Source organism: Schistocerca americana, chromosome 1, assembly GCF_021461395.2.
Source record: "Schistocerca americana isolate TAMUIC-IGC-003095 chromosome 1, iqSchAmer2.1, whole genome shotgun sequence".
NCBI classification, from domain to species: Eukaryota; Metazoa; Arthropoda; class Insecta; order Orthoptera; family Acrididae; genus Schistocerca; species Schistocerca americana.
In genome coordinates, this window is record NC_060119.1 from 1,080,689,829 (window position 1) to 1,080,705,859 (window position 16,031).

General features: G+C 42.7%; 1 protein-coding gene across 1 annotated transcript in view; it reads left to right on the forward strand.

Annotated features, from left to right (window-relative positions):
* The first annotated feature begins 1,341 nt into the window (after nucleotides 1-1,341).
* LOC124596476 (UDP-glucosyltransferase 2-like) overlaps nucleotides 1,342-16,031 on the forward strand; it is a 111,899-nt gene continuing 97,209 nt past the window's right edge. The window contains exon 1 of the mRNA XM_047135623.1: nucleotides 1,342-1,480. Coding sequence (XP_046991579.1) covers nucleotides 1,442-1,480 — 39 coding nt within the window. The 5' untranslated portion in view covers nucleotides 1,342-1,441. The remainder of the gene's footprint in view (nucleotides 1,481-16,031) is intronic.

Consider the following 16,031-nt stretch of genomic DNA (forward strand, 5'->3'; position numbering starts at 1 on the left):
AATAAGTAAATATTCATATTAGTGTAATTCAGCTTATTTGGTTTAAAAGTGTAAGACACCAACTTCTGTTCCATCGTCTCACTAAGACGGCTATGATGGAAGAGAATGCTAAACAGTATTGACATTATCATTTGTCCTAAAAACAAATTCGAAGTGGAAAAAAGTCGTAGGACTTATCTCTGAGATTGGGAAGCTGTAATGTTGATAATAAAACGTGGGTTTACAAGACATGTGACCTTAACATATGACAGTTTAACGGAACTTTGATTTTCCCGCCATTTTAAGCTGTACAATTGCCCCAGAGGCAGTGACCTTGACACTTGTCACAGCAGTGACCTTGAACTGTCGCTTTAAAGGTGAAAGGTCAAAAAACGCATAAATCAGTGAGTCACTACCCTTTTGCCCTATTACTCTCATTAACTGTAAATGTTTAATTTTTTCCCCTTTACGGATTAACTGAGCTGCTTGAATGCCCTAATACCCTTTTATTATTAATTAATCAGATGCTATTATTTACCTTCAATAACATTTAGTTGCAGCAAGTCTTATCCACAGATCAGATAGTAAGAACCACTTACACACAAAGCCTCTGAATTTTTTACTAGTCACAATAAGAATGACTGGTCTCTTAACCGCCAGCAAGTTCGTAAATGAATTGTATAAAGAGAGTTTCACGCCTCTCTTAACCTTCACACATGAAAATGTCTGTTATTACAGTCAGTGACACAGTTTTTCTACCCTGCCGACTGGTTTCGTTCAGTTACAGAATATCATAGTGGCTGCAGACCAGCCACTTTCAGGTGCTGTGGACAATGTCGTTTTGTTGTCATGGTTACTAGGCTGTTCCGATAAAACACGAAATGCTCACTATTTTATGTTTTTGTTACTAGGACTGTGATCAATAATCTCCGACTCGCACAAATTACCTCACTTGTATTTTAATAATTTTGTAACACACCTCAGAGTGCGACATATTCATTTCTTAAGGCAGTACCTGTCGTGCATATGTACTAACCTCTGTAAACTATTCTTTCAAGTACTTTATCGTGGTATATGTCAAAAACATTGACAGAATGATGATGTTTATTAGTGACTCTAGCATTGTCTACGCAAATCTTCAAGTAATCGTGGACAAGCAGTAAGTATATGAAGTAGAAGAGCACTGGCGCGATAACTCCCGCTGTAGCTGTTGTATGCAGGTACAATCTATCCCCACCACACCACCTTCGAACAGCTTTTTGTTTGTTTTTTGTTTTCCTTTCCCCTCCCCCCTCCTGCCCCCCTTTCAGCCCGCCAGATACGGGTTACGACACGCAATCGTTGTCAGTTTCACGAGTTGATGGCAGTGAATGAATGCGCCGTTTTCTTTCAGCAAGCACACCCTTCAGCAAGGACACAGTACATTGCGGCCTGCTAGAGAGTCATCGCTGTAAACGGCACGATGTCTTTACGTTTCTGTGCTAATGGGGGAAGGTGGCAGGTAAGCAAAGCGACTGGTTTGAAATTTACGACAGTAAGCCGAAAAAATATTCGCGCTAATTCTGGACGATGTTTTATTTATGCATTTATTTTTACTGACAGGATTAGGGTTAGGAGGCACACTCTTGCAGCTTATGAGAGAGATTTCTCAAATTCCAATAACGTGATACCAGATTTAGATTCAAACAAATAGCTGCAGAGAGACTACAACTGACATAATCTAAATGTTTCATTGTTAAGGAAAGAAAATTATTACTATAATACGTTTCTGGGCAGTGGAGACAACTGTTAGATTAGGCTGAGAAATATTAACAGTTCTATAATAATAAACTATGAGTCATACAGCCAAGATTTTTAAAAGAATTTTACTAAATCATTTAGGTGAAAAGATAGAAAAGGAGCTGAATGAAGAACAGCATGGGTTTAGGAAAGGAAGAAGCACGATCGACCTGATATTTTCTATCCGTCAACTGACGGAAAAAAGTTGGGAGTATAACAAAAGAATGATATTGTTTTTCAGAGACATAGAAAAGGCATATGACTCAGTTAACAGGGAAAGACTCTGGGAAGAAATGAAGAAGATTGGTATAGAAGATGGATACATTAATGTAATAAAGACAATGTACAGAGGACACAATTGTAGAATTAGAACACCATTGGGGAACTCTGGATAGTCCGAAATAAGACAAGGACTTAAACCAGGAAGTATTCTATCTCCTGTACTTTTTAATGTTGTGATGGAGGGAATGAATAGGGCAGTTAAAGATATAGTAAAAGAAAAAGACAAAAAAGATGATTTTTGCAGATGATATGGTATTATGGAACGATAAAGAGGTAGATGCACAGTTACAATTGATGTGTGGAAGGAAATAATGAAAAGGTATGGATTAAAAATAAATAAAGATAAGAGTGAAGTAATGGTATTTGAAAGAGACAAAAATGATCAACAGGAATATTACTCTGAACGGAGAACCACTCAAAGTGGTAGACAGTTTCACTTATTTAGGGAGTGAAATATCTAGTGATGGAAGAATAACCAACGAAATGAATAGGCGGTTACAGAAGGGAGGCAATTTCTACCAAACAATAAAACACTTGATTTGGAATAAGGAAGTTTCAGAAAAAGCAAAACTCCTTATGCATAAGAGTTATTACTTCCCTGCTGTCCCCTATGGAGGAGAAACATGGACAATGACAGAAATGGACTGGAGCAGACTGCAAGCAGGGGAAATGAAATTCCTCAGAGCAGTTAACGGAAAAACAAGAATGGACAGAGTAAGGAATGTAAATATTAGAAAGTACCTTAAACAAGAAAGTATGAGAGAAGAACTCGAAAAAAAAAGAGACTAATATGGTACGGACATGTGTGGGCAGAGACTCCGCAAAATTATGGAAGAACTAAAGATGGATGGAAAAGACCTAGAGGGCTCCCAAGAACACGGTGGAAAACAGGAGTAAATATCTGTGGAAGGGAGAGGCGTGACCGGGCTGCAAGTGGAGGAAGAAAAGTGGTGGTAGGACCGAGCCAAATGGAGGGGACTCGTCAGCACCCAGACGCGGCAGTAGCTGGGGCGGGATCCGGATATAGATAGATAATTAATAATATGGAAGTAGCCGACACACCAATCTAGCGTCCCTCATGTGTTTCACGAACGGCCCCTAAAAGAAGTATTTGTTGTTCCTGCCTACATGACAGATCAAAAACATTCTTACTCCACAGAGACAGAACTAAAACTTATCTCTTCACAATTTTCACAGGTATTCCGTATAACTGCTATATTATAAGAGAACAATTTATTGGAGGGGTACCTCCCGGTCCGCAGCTCGTGGTCGCGTGGTAGCGTTCTCGCTTCCCGCGCCTGGGTTCGATTCCCGGCGAGGTCAGGGATTTCCTCTGCCTCGTGATGACTGGGTGTTGTGTGATGTCCTTAGGTTAGTTAGGTTTAAGTAGTTCTAAGTTCTAGGGGACTGATGACCATAGATGTTAAGTCCCATAGTGCTCAGAGCCATTTTTTTGGTATCTCCCGGGTATTCATGTCGGTTTTTGAAACTGAAGACTTTATTCCGACCAAGCAACACGTTAGTTGCTAAGTACTGATCCCACCAAGATACTAATAATCGGGAGACGCACTCAGGTTTTTCATGTTTGTCACACAATGACCGCTCATCCAAGAGGGCAGATCTCTCGACGTAATAATTTCCATTATAATTTCCCAGTAATATGGAATGTGCTGTTCATTTTCTCGTTGGAGAAAAGGTAGGTGTTATTACTTATTTCATACGCAAAGGATTTAAATCTTCATTTAATTACAACATTATAAAAGTTTATCTTCCTGCCACAGTCTATTCAACTTTCCATCTGTTTTTGATCACCGTTGTTGCTTGAATCCAAAAAGCTCTGTGTTATTACTTATTTTATACGCAAAGGATTTAAATCTCCATTTAATTACAACATTAAAAATATTCTATCTTCCTGACACAGTTTATTTAACTACCATTTTGTTTTTGATCACAGTTGTTGCCTGAGTGTGTTTGATAGAAATGGGATGGAAAATTAGTGTACACAACGAACATAGACAATCAGCCGAGGGTCACAAAAATTGCTGCTCATTTTCCAGAGGAAAATGTCTCATTAATGCAGCCGTATCACAGGAAACGAGTCAGTGACAGGAAGGGACGTAGGCAGTTTAATATGTGACCTTTCGCTTTCCCGGTACATCAGCTATTTTTTGTTAATCTCGGGTGAATACCCGGGTCCAGTCGTTTACGTAACCTACAGGTACCGCCTCAAGATAACGGCAAGATAAGCTGTCAAAATATCGTATTACGTTTACGACGGTACCTTCATGGGCAAACGAGAGCAATACAAAGATAGGTTCGCGTTTAACGCCTCGTGCCGTAGTTACATCATTAATGACGGAGCACCTGCTTCTACGGGGCCTCAGAGAGAAACGAGCATTGAGTCGCCTGTTTTATGAGAACATCAATCTCTTTTCTAACGTTTGCATTTCTCCCCCTTGTTGAAATGTCTCTTATAAAGCTACATTACTGGCCATTAAAATTGCTACACCACGAAGATGACGTGCTACAGACGCGAAATTTAACCGACAGGAAGAACATGCTGTGATATGCAAATGATTAGCTTTTCAGAGCATTCACACAAGGCTGGCGCCGGTGGCGACATCTACAACGTGCTGGCATGAGGAAAGTTTCCAACCGATTTCTCATACACAAACAGCAGTTGACCGGCGTTGCCTGTTGAAACGTTGTTGTGATGCCTCGTGTAAGGAGGAGAAATGCGCACCATCACGTTTCCGACATTCTCCAGATCTCTCACCAATTGAAAAAGTCTAATCAATGGTGGCCGAGCAACTGGCTCGTCACAATACGCCAGTCACTACTCTTGATGAAATGTGGTATCGCGTTGGAGTTGCATGGGCAGCTGTACCTGTACACGCGATCCAAGCTTTGTTTGACTCGATGCCGAGGCGTATTAAGGCCGTTATTACGGCCAGAGGTGGTTGTTCTGGGTACTGATTTCTCGGGATGTATGCACCCAAATTATGTGAAAACGTAATCACATGTCAGTTCTAGTATAATATATTTGTCCAATGAATACCCGTTTATCATCTGCATTTCTTCTTGGTGTAGCAATTTTAATGGCCAGTAGTGTATTTCACAGGAAGTAAATTTCAATTATGGTCGTTAGGTTAATCCCTGTCAAAAACAATCATAAACAGAGAAACAAAACGTTAAAAATTCAACGACCTACTGACACGTTGTAATAACTTTAACATCCTTTATTGTTGGCGACACTGTTGATGTAATCCACTGGTCTTCAAACAATAGCTCGCGGGCCGCATGCGGCCCGAATCAAGTATATGTACTGCCCCTGGTTCTCAGCCGTGTTTTACCCATTGTGTGATTGTTACCCAGAATCTAGTATCTTTTTACAAAGATCTAAATAGCATACAAGTTGTCTTTTCCGAATTTTTGTACGACACAAGAGAACTCTTGACGTTACACGATTGCACTTACTGATAGGACCTGAGTTCTAACCGCCACCACGAAATCTCATTAACTTTACCGATATACCTAGCAAGAAGCGCACGAGGGAAACTCCAAGAGCATGTGAGCGTCGTTCGTGTCAGTCGAGCTTCGGTGCTCTTGATCGTTAGACGCGTTAAGTGTGTATGTAGTCGTTCGTGTTGTGATTACTTCTATCAGAATAAATAATGCCTGGTGTACCATCAGAAATACCCTGGTGTCCAAAATTTAAGCAAAAAACCTCTATTTTCCCGTCCTGTGTCTAATTCACGATATGATCATACTAACTGTCAACCACATGGCCGTACCATCGTGTTCAGCACGGAAGATGGCCTTCCGGTCAACGAACAACCATCCCAACGATGACGTCAGAGCGCTTTTGAAACGAGGTATTGTTTCTCGGATAGTCCCACATCCTCAACCGCTGTGTACACAGTCACCAACGGTACAGTATGCCACAGGGAGAGTGCCTACCAGATTCTCTGCTGTGGAGGGCCGTAGAAAGAAAGATGGCTTATCGTGAATCGTTCTGTTGTTTCTCAGTTGAGGCGACAGTTTATAGAGACCGAAACTGTGTCCCGAAGAGCAGCGCAGGGCCGACCATGTGTGACATCAGAAAGAGATGACCGTTATTTGGCTGTAACGGCACAATAGTACAGTCTTAGCACTGCACAGCAACTGGCTTGTGGGGTCGCAGCATGCACTGGACGTGTTGTATCAAAGCAAACGGTGTGCAGAAGGCTTCGGCAGAGTGGCCTTTATTGTCGGAGACGTGCTGTATTTCTACCTCTGACGCCTCCTCACTGAAGGGAACGTCTAGAGTGGAGTCATCAACATGCCACCTAAACGATCGAAAAGTGGGCTAATGTCGTTTTCACAAATGGGTTCCATCTGGAGAGTGATTCTCGATGGACTCGCATCTGGAGGGAATGCTGAACACGATTTCTAGACCCATGCATTGTGAAAACAGACCGATACTGAGGAGAATCCCTAATGCGTGGGCACATATTATGTTGACCACTCGAATCCCTCTTTATGAAATGGTACGGGTGAATTGGTGAAGTTTAACTGCTGTCAGGTATCGTGACGGGATCGTGGGACCTCATCTGCAGTTGTTGTGAGGTGCTGTGGGCCCAGACCTCGCATTAATGCACGATAATGCTCGACTCATAGACCACGGGCGGTTGATGTTTTCTTGGAAACGGAAGATACTGCACGCATGGCGTGACCTGCTCGTTCTCCCGACTTGAATCCCATAGAGCATGTTTGGGATGCACTAGGAACAAGGCGTGCATCATGTCAGCATCCAGCAACCGCTTTCCAAGACTGTGAGCAGCTCTGGACGAAGAATGGGCTTTATTGCCTCAACATGAGACTGATGACATCATTCACAGCATGCCACGTCGTTGTGAGGCCTGTATTGCTACCAAAGGTGGTCACATCCCATGCTGAGCATATTGACGAGTTCTCAGAATGTGTGTGCAAATCCGTTACGTTGGAAGAAACGAAGAACATTTTTGTCTACTGTTATGCATGTTGCAGTTATTTAGATATTATTTACATCGTTTCTACTGAGACCGCCAGAAAAATGTATACCCTCTTTGTCAGGCCTTATCGAGATATCAATATTGTCGTTCTAGTTGAGCAACGAGTGTTTTGTAGTATGGTCTTTGATTCAACAGATGTTAGTACTTTCACCTCAGTATTGAGAAAACAAGATGGCTGGAGCACGCTTGACATTCGAGCAACGAAAATGTTTTGTGAAGTGGTTTTCAAGTTTGATAATGCATCGAAGTGCAACGTCAGTGGAGGCGGGAGTTTGAAACAGAACCGCCAACCCGCCTAGCAAATAAACGCATCGTTGACAAGTTTGAATTGCATGGAACGATTTGTGATATTCACAAAGGAAGGACAAGAAGTCAGTGTACAGCTACAAGTCCTGCTTCGACGGCTCTTGTGTTGGAAACATTTTTTAATTCTCCACAGAAGTCTGCTACACAATGTGTACATGAAGTGGGGGTTAGCAGTACAAGTGTAGGAAGAATTCTGAAAGCTGCTAACTGGAAAGTTTGCATTCCACGATTACTGCACGCGATTAATGATGGCGATACCGATCGCTGAATGCAATTTTGCGAATGGTATCAGCAAATGGGAACTGATGACTAACAGTTTGTGGCAAAGCTAGAATGGAGTGACAAGGCTCAATTTAAACTTAATGGAACCGTGAATCGTCATAACAGGGTGTGCTGGCACCGGGAAATCCGCATGTTTATGTGGATAAAGCGTTCAATCTACCAGCGGTTCATGTGTGGTGTGCACTGTCATCTACGGGCTTAGTAGGTTCCTTTATCTTTGATGCTATTGTCACTGGAAAAGTGTACCTCGAGATGTTACGCACATCAATTTTGCCAAGTATACGTGCGCTTTATGGAGCTGATGAAAAGATCTTCTACCAACAGGACGGGGCGCCACCACACTACCACTTAGCCGTTCGAACTTCCCCGGAAGACAGTTTTCCAGGGCATTGGATTGGACGAAGAGGGCTCATTGAGTTCTCTCCACGGTCGCCAGATCTAACACCTATGGACTTTTTCTTGTGGGGAACTGTGAAAGATAACGTCTATCGACGTAAGCCACGCAAGCTGGAGGAACTTCGTCAGAATGTTACAGCGACATGTGCAGCGATCTCCACTGTTAACAATGACTGACGTAGTTGCGGCTACCGGTTATCGTTCTTTTATGTGTCCAGCCACCAACGGTGAACATTTTGAACATTTAAAGCAAACATGTGCTTAACTGAAGGTTGTGCAACCTGTGTAATCAATTATTAAATGTAAAATAAACACATAAGTAATAGTTTTCGTTCCTTAAAGTGTATACACACTTTTCTGGCGGACTCTGTACTTGACTGTCAAATGTTTATACTCTTTTGTGGCAAAATAAAAGCAACCTTGCAAAATTTCAGTTTGTTCCTTTAATTTTGGACACCAGTGTAGTTATTAAGAGGAAAATAAATGAGGAGCATAGAAGTTTCCAAGAAAAATGGGAAGAACATAACCGAACACAAAGAAGAAACTGCTGTTTGTTTAGTAGGCTGAAGAACGATTGAATGTAAAGGTACATTTTATTTCGTCACTACTCCTAAGTCAGCATATTTCATTTACAGTAGCTATTACCTTAGATTTAAATGCAAGAAAAAAATTTATCATCTAAAATCAACAAAACGTTATGCCAGTAACGGTTAAGCAAAACGATGATGTCACGAAAACATCAGACGACGTAAGTAACCTTCTTTCAGAAAAATATGAAATCTTTCACGAATGCTAATTAGTGAATCAATGTGCGTTAATCGTTTTTCAAACTTTTTTCAACGTTTCTTAATCAGTAAGCCTAAACAAATATTGGCTGAAATAAATAATCTTACGCTTTTGGAATCCAATTGTCGCTGCCGCATAGAAGGCATTTCAAAATATATGTTTGACGAATTAATTAATAAAGTAAAACTATGTAAATATTTTAGTCTTGCATGTCATTTCACTACAGATACATCTTCGACGGCTCAATTTTCATTATTTATGCGTTACTGCAGGTATGATGTGGTAGTAGACGAAAACGCCTTGGCGTTATAATCACAAGAGGTCACACAAAAGTTTGTGATTTTTATGGATGCAACTGACAATTTTGTGGGAAAAAATGGCTTACCAAGGAACAATTTAACATGAGTGTATGCTAAAGCCTTTCAGTAGATGACGGGGCAAACAATTGTTTGATAGCATTGATTAAGAGGGAATGGAAACTCAGATCGGTACTCAACATTCTATGTCGATAGAGTATGAACCAAAACTTTGATTTATTGCGTACTATGTGCTGTCTCCAGCAGAACGAGCGTAAACGTTAATTAAAAGTAACACCAGAACTACGGAGCACAGGAACAGCATATCTGTCATTAATATGTATAACTTCGAGTGGGTGGAGCCCCTCCACGCCCACACCGCCATGATGGCCAACACTAAACGTCTACTACCATATCTGCAGAAGGGTTAGTTTTCAACTGGAATGAGGTCTCGCAGGATGTGGGTACTGCGATGTTTGCGTACGTCTGGGTAGAGTTAACCATTAATACGCGCTCATCTGGAGATAGATTGGGTCGAAAGTTGAACGAAGGTTAGCGGTTTGAAGGGCGGAGGGAAAAAGTGCCAAGGCAAGAGTCAAGGGAAAAAAAAACCTGCGATAGTTGGGTCGGGTTGTAAGAGCAGTACCGGTTTTCTTGCTACCTGCGACAGGTCATGCAAGGGTAGGTTTTGTTAGTAGTGGGTATCATGCAGGTCGATACCTTTAACGTTGTGCGGTGCTATTACTCAGCGGGTGCTGCTGGGTGTCAGTCTTGATTTCTCCGTCACCTTCAGCATTTACCTGTAACAGTTAGGTTCATCGTCGTTTTGTGTCCGGTAGATCATACATCAGATTCACAGTGTAGGGTAATGTTTACGATTGTTTTGTGCGTCAGTGTGCGAGCTTGTCGGTTTCTCTGCTGTAGCCTGTTGGTCAGCTGGCATATCCAATCAACGTTGCTTTTTTATAGGGGCTTGCCGGCGTTTGTCGCTTGTGGGTGTATGTTAGCTTGCCATAGGTGCTTATGCCCTAGCTAGTAGTGTCTATGACCGCTTATGGTTCCACCTATGGTTGCGATCATAGTTTCCCAGAGTGAGGATGAAAGGACTTTAAGGGTGTCTCGATTCCTGTATAGTCGTGTGGCTTGTTTTTAGAATACTTTCTTCAGGGTTAAGGCGGTATTCATTGTGAAGATTCACGGTGCGTGTGTAGCGTGGAGCGTTGCTAATGATCCATAGCACTTTGTTATGTTTCATCTGAGGGCGCCGCAGGCGTGTAGGAGCTGCGTATCTCCAGACGGGAGCTGCGCACGTCATCAGATGTCTAATCAGTGCCATGGACCTCGACACCCTCCTATTCAGTGTACTTTCCATATTGAGCATTGGGTAAAGTTGTTCGAGCCTCGCCTGCACTCTGTTGGCAACGTATTCGATGTGGTCCCCTCCATGTAAGTTTTCTACATCTACATCTACATTTATACTCCCCAAGCCACCCAACGGTGTGTGGCGGAGGGAACTTTACGTGCCACTGTTATTACCTCCCTTTCCTGTTCCAGTCGCGTATGGTTCGCGGGAAGAACGACTGTCTGAAAGCCTCCTTGCGCGCTCTAATCTCTCTCATTTTACACTGTCATTACCTCCCTTTGCTGTTCCAGTCGCGTATGGTTCGCGGGAAGAACGACTGTCTGAAAGCCTCCGTGCGCGCTCTAATCTCTCTAATTTTACATTCGTGATCTCCTCGGGAGGTATAAGTAGGGGGAAGCAATATATTCGATACCTCATCCAGAAACGCACCCTCTCGAAACCTGGCGAGCAAGCTACACCGCGATGCAGAGCGCCTCTCTTGCAGAGTCTGCCACTTGAGTTTATTAAACATCTCCGTAACGCTATCACGGTTACCAAATAACCCTGTGACGAAACGCGCCGCTCTTCTTTGGATCTTCTCTATCTCCTCCGTCAGACCGATCTGGTACGGATCCCACACTGATGAGCAATACTCAAGTATAGGTCGAACGAGTGTTTTGTAAGCCACCTCCTTTGTTGATGGACTACATTTTCTAAGCACTCTCCCAATGAATCTCAACCTGGTACCCGCCTTACCAACAATTAATTTTATATGATCATTCCACTTCAAATCGTTCCGCACGCATACTCCCAGATATTTTACAGAAGTAACTGCTACCAGTGTTTGTTCCGCTGTCATATAATCATACAATAAAGGATCCTTCTTTCTATGTATTCGCAATACATTACATTTGTCTATGTTAAGGGTCAGTTGCCACTCCCTGCACCAAGTGCCTATCCGCTGCAGATCTTCCTGCATTTCGCTACAATTTTCTAATGCTGGAACTTCTCTGTATACTACAGCATCATCCGCGAAAAGCCGCATGGGACTTCCGACACTATCTACTAGGTCATTTATATATATTGTGAAAAGCAATGGTCCCATAACACTCCCCTGTGGCACGCCAGAGGTTACTTTAACGTCTGTAGACGTCTCTCCATTGATAACAACATGCTGTGTCCAGCCAGACACCGAGATATCTGACTTTCTCTTGGAAACGTATTGGGCATATACGTAGTGTTACCTGTCTAGAGTGTCGATGTTTGCGCAGTAGTTTCGGTCTTCGTGTGAACAGAACTGCTTCGCACTTGTCGATGTCTACTTTAATACACCATCGTTCCAACCAAAACTCAGCAGTTCTGAGTGCTGTCTGTATTCGTGAATTTATGTTTGACGGTTTCCAGTCTTGGGCAAAGATGGATGTGTCATCTTACTAGATGGTTAACGTCGTATTTTGTATTGCTGGGAAGTCGTTAATGTACAGGTTGAACAAGGTGTGCCCTAGGATACTTCCTCCTGCCAGAGGTTCGAGTCCTCCCTCGGGCATGGGTGTGTGTGTTGTTCTTAGCATATGCTAGTTTAAGTTAGTTCAAGTAGTGTGTAAGTCTAGGGACAGATGACCTATCCAGTTTGGTCCCTTAGGAACTCACACGCATTTGAAAATTTTTTAAGATGCTTCCCTGGGGTAATCCAGCTTGGATACCGTGTTGTGTCAATTGTTTACCCAGCACTTCAGTGTTAAAACAACTGTTCGTGAGATTTGAGTGTATGAGACATACGAGTCCATCTGGGAAACCAGCTCCACATAGTTTCCGTATAAGGCCATTGTGCCAAAGCTTCGTAGGGCAATTGGTAGCGTGTTAGATTGTTGTCACAATAACCAATGGCAGTGGTACGGAATAACTTACATCCATAAAACACTCAGAATGGAAATACAAAAACGTCCACTAAAAATTGCGGCACAAAACTGGCGAATAAACCAACACACAATAAGAGCGCTCGCCAGGACCCATGCCAATCGAATTGCAACGCTGGGACAAAGAGTCGAACTCATCAACACTATGATTCTGTCGAAAGCCTGGTATTGGCACAGATACTATGCGCACCAGCAGAAATTGTGTGAATGCTCATATGAGCATCTATTACCTGATGTGAAGGCGGGAGATATTCAAAGTCTCACAGGCGACATGCTCGTTGGTGAAGGAGGAAGGAAGTATTGGAACAAAGTTGATACTGAGCCACTCTGGCGGCATGTAGACTTGGCAACAGCGCGTGACGTCATCAAAGATGGCGGCCAGGACGTAATTCAAGACGGCGAATTTAGGCGGGAAGTATGAATTATGGCGGGAGAAGGTCAATTGGGCTACATCCACTAACCTAACCCCCTCCCCTCCCCCAGAAAAATGGCGGGAAGTTCAAATTCCAACAGGATAATGCATCACACCACAGTTATCTCTACTAAGCTAAGAAAATCGTGGGAAGATAGGCCACTTGGTCTACTTCCACTAACCTGTGACCCGACTGCCACTTCCTCCTATGAACTGGCGTCAATTTTGAATTTTGGCAGTAAATAAAAGTCACTTGAGGTTTCGCTACCAACCTAAGAAAATCGTGGGAAGATAGGTCATGTGGACTAACCTCAGTCACCTGACCGCCACCTCTTCCTAGGAACTGGCGCCAAGTCTGAATTTTGGCAGTAAAGAAAGGTCACTTGGAATTTCGCTACCAACCTAAGAAATTTGCTGCATAGAAAGGACTCTTGGACTAACCTCAGTCACCCGACCGCCACCTCTTCCTAGCGATTCGTGGGAAATGGAATCAGTCTTCATTGGGCTGCTGGAGAGAGGAATGAGTGTGCTTTATTTATTTTGGAACAATTTATTTATGGATGGAGAATATTTATCACAGTGATACAGAACACACACTCTGACATGCCACACAGCATAGATACCTGGAAACTACTCCTAAAAAACTCATGTATAATGTTCTACACACACACACACACACACACCTGCTAATTGTAAACTGTCAAAATAACGCATTGCACAGCCTACAGACATGCAAACCACTCGTAAATAATGCAATACATTTACATAAAGAGACCCAAACAGCTCTTAAATTGTCAAAATAATAATCCATCTAAAACACTCTGCAACATGCTTGCTAATTGTCAACTATCGATAGCGTGGACCAGTCTTTATTTAAACAATTAGAGACAGCACCACCATCCAGTGTGTTCGCCAGGAGGTCTGGACTCCCACTGACTTAGTACACACTACCACCAGCAGAGGGCGCTGTCGTCTGTGACGTCATCTGACGATGCGACTACAGTTATTCAAGATGGTGACATACATTGTGTTCACCACAAGGCCTAGAACATATTGACACCACCAGAGAGCGCTACCGTGGACTTGGAATGAATTTTCAGGAATACCCCTCCCACCTGGACTTGGAAGGAAATAGTTAATGTCTCCACCACGATCCTCAACCGACCGCCACGTCCCCTTACCAACCCATGTTGTCATGCTAACGTACACTAATGTGTACTAAAGTGTATTAACGTGCAGTAACGTGTACTAAAGTGTACTAATGTGCACTAATGTGCACTAACGTGCACTAACAAGCACCAACATGTACTAATATGTACTAGTGTGCACAGTGCATGATGTCATCCAAGATGGTGGGGGGAAATGGCGGGACAACGACTCTGCCTATGATGACATTAGTTTTTATTTTGCAAGCAATGTCTCCACCAAGAGATCTAGACTCCAACTGACCAAGTACACGTTACTGCCACCAGAGGGCGCTGTCATCTGTCCTGTGACCTAATCCCAGATGGTGGTCTGGAGGGGGAAAATGGCGCGAAAACGATTCGGCCTACGCTGGGCTGCTGGGAAGAGTAAGGAAGGAGTGTATTCTATTTAGTTTCGAACATTTTATTTAGGGATGGAGTATATTTATCACACTGGTACAAAACACATGCTGGGGTCACGCCACACAACCCACAGACCTGTAAACCACTCCTATAAAATGCTCTGTAGACACACATACAACTCCTAATTTTCCAAAATAATTTTAGTACGGGCCTGCAAACTGCTCCTAAATAATGCAGCACAGTGATGTGTAGACATGCTCAGTACTCGTAAACCGTCTAAATAGCACATGGCACAGCCTACAGTCCCACTCACAAAATAATGCAGTCAATGCACGCAAGCACCACCACCCCACACCCTGTCCACTGGACTGCAAGGTAATGCGGTTGTCAGCTGTCAAACCATACACAGATGACTACATGCATGAGGCGGGGACATCCCTTTCATACTTGATTTCTGATAAATTCCTGTCCAAATACGTGCTCACCTAGACATAGGTGCTATAGTGATCGGGCAGGAGCACAGCCACAAGCCGTCGCTGAGCGCAAGGTGAAAGTTGCATCTATTGTCCGGTATACAGCCACTGTTATACTGACGTCACAGAACACCAAGGCGCAGCTCCCATATGCGAGGCACCTCCGGACAGCACTTGTCTTTACCTTTGATGACAGTGTAGCTACAAACCTTCACAAACCCATTTAAGAAAGTTCTCAATCTTATTCTCATGTCATCTGTCTATATGCAAGTACTTCTTCAATTCACCTGTGTTTTGTTGCACATTCAGTCAATTTATACCTATTCCCACCAAATAAATAAATATATTTACAAGAACTTAGTCGACCTCGCGGAAATTGTATAAGGTCCCAGAAATAGTTAACGTTCGCTTTCTTGATGTCTCAGCTTGTATGCACGAAAATTCCTGCCCTAACAGAACTTGTTTACGAAAATGACGCAGAATAGCGTCGAATGCAGTCTTCCTCGCGGACCTAATGTGGTACCCACTCCATCATGTGCTACCCTTCCTGCTCTCAACATACGCAATTTTTCCCACCACTATGTAGAGGCTCCTATATCCCAGCACAAAGGATGTGAATGAATCGAGAATTATGATTGGCTCTTATCGAATTTATCCGCCACGTTACTGTTGTCGTCAATATCGAAGCACCACCATCTTTTCTTTCTTTCTGCAGACTAGACTTTCAGCGGTAAAATTATTTTGCATAGATCGCTAAAGTGCATTGAGAGTTAAACCCGTAAAATTGTCTATAGATCATCAAATACACACGCGACTCACAAGGATATGGGAAGCCAGGAAGATATTTACCAGTGTAACTAAATTAAATATAACGATTGCTGCTACAGTCTGACACCGATCCATGTACAGGTAATGTCTCCTCGTGATGGCTGTGCTTCTGGAACGAATCTCAGAATCTATAGCGCCCATAATTTTCCAAGAAAAAAATATCTCGTGGTTATCAATGTGCTGAATCTATACATACCTCACGATAGGACACATAGTCATCCTCTCTAGTCATGCCACACCATAAACCACAGTAACTTTAAAATGCAATATATAGACATTTTACACAACATAAGCTACAAAAACTTTACAATGCAATACATACACATTTTACACAAATAGAGCAGTTATCTTTTATATCTGTACAGCACCCGAAA